Raw genomic sequence first — 491 nt, forward strand, 5'->3', positions numbered from 1 at the left:
GCTACTTCATACAGGCTGCCAGCTGTGGGGCTATGGGGGAGAGACAGGATGAGAAACCATCCATGCCCCACTTTGGGGGGCACCCTGGGAAGGGACCTTGCAAGGGCTGGAGCAAAGACCAAGCTGAAAAGCAAGGTTAAGGTTATCTACTCGTAGGATTACCAGGACTGCAGATTCTTAAATGTCTTGTCTCTGCTGAGAGCCTAAAGTCCCTCAGTGGGAAAACTGAAGCATGAAGCAATGGAGGAAGGCTGCAGAGGATGCCCTGTGCCTGGACGCCAGCTTCTGCCCCACGTTTCACTCACCGTAGGCCTGGTGTGTTTTGGAGAAGCTGTTGGAGGCACTTTTGAAGGAGAATTTGCTGGTCAATCCCCGGCCACTGCTGCCATCGTACATCCCCTCATTGAGCTGTGGCAGTGAGACAGCATTCTTGATGATGGGTGAGACGGCTGGAGGGGCAGGCGATGCTACTGCTTGGCCCCCGCTGCTCC

At 55.2% G+C, this 491-nt stretch overlaps 1 protein-coding gene across 1 annotated transcript in view; it reads right to left on the reverse strand.

Moving 5' to 3' along the window:
* CDC42EP1 (CDC42 effector protein (Rho GTPase binding) 1) overlaps window positions 1–491 on the reverse strand; it is a 2,550-nt gene that overhangs the window by 1,676 nt on the left and 383 nt on the right. The window contains exon 2 of the mRNA XM_010137996.1: window positions 306–473. Within this exon, the coding sequence (XP_010136298.1) occupies window positions 306–473 (168 nt within the window). The remainder of the gene's footprint in view (window positions 1–305; window positions 474–491) is intronic.

Source organism: Buceros rhinoceros, unplaced genomic scaffold, assembly GCF_000710305.1.
Source record: "Buceros rhinoceros silvestris isolate BGI_N320 unplaced genomic scaffold, ASM71030v1 scaffold11386, whole genome shotgun sequence".
Classification (NCBI taxonomy): domain Eukaryota; kingdom Metazoa; phylum Chordata; class Aves; order Bucerotiformes; family Bucerotidae; genus Buceros; species Buceros rhinoceros.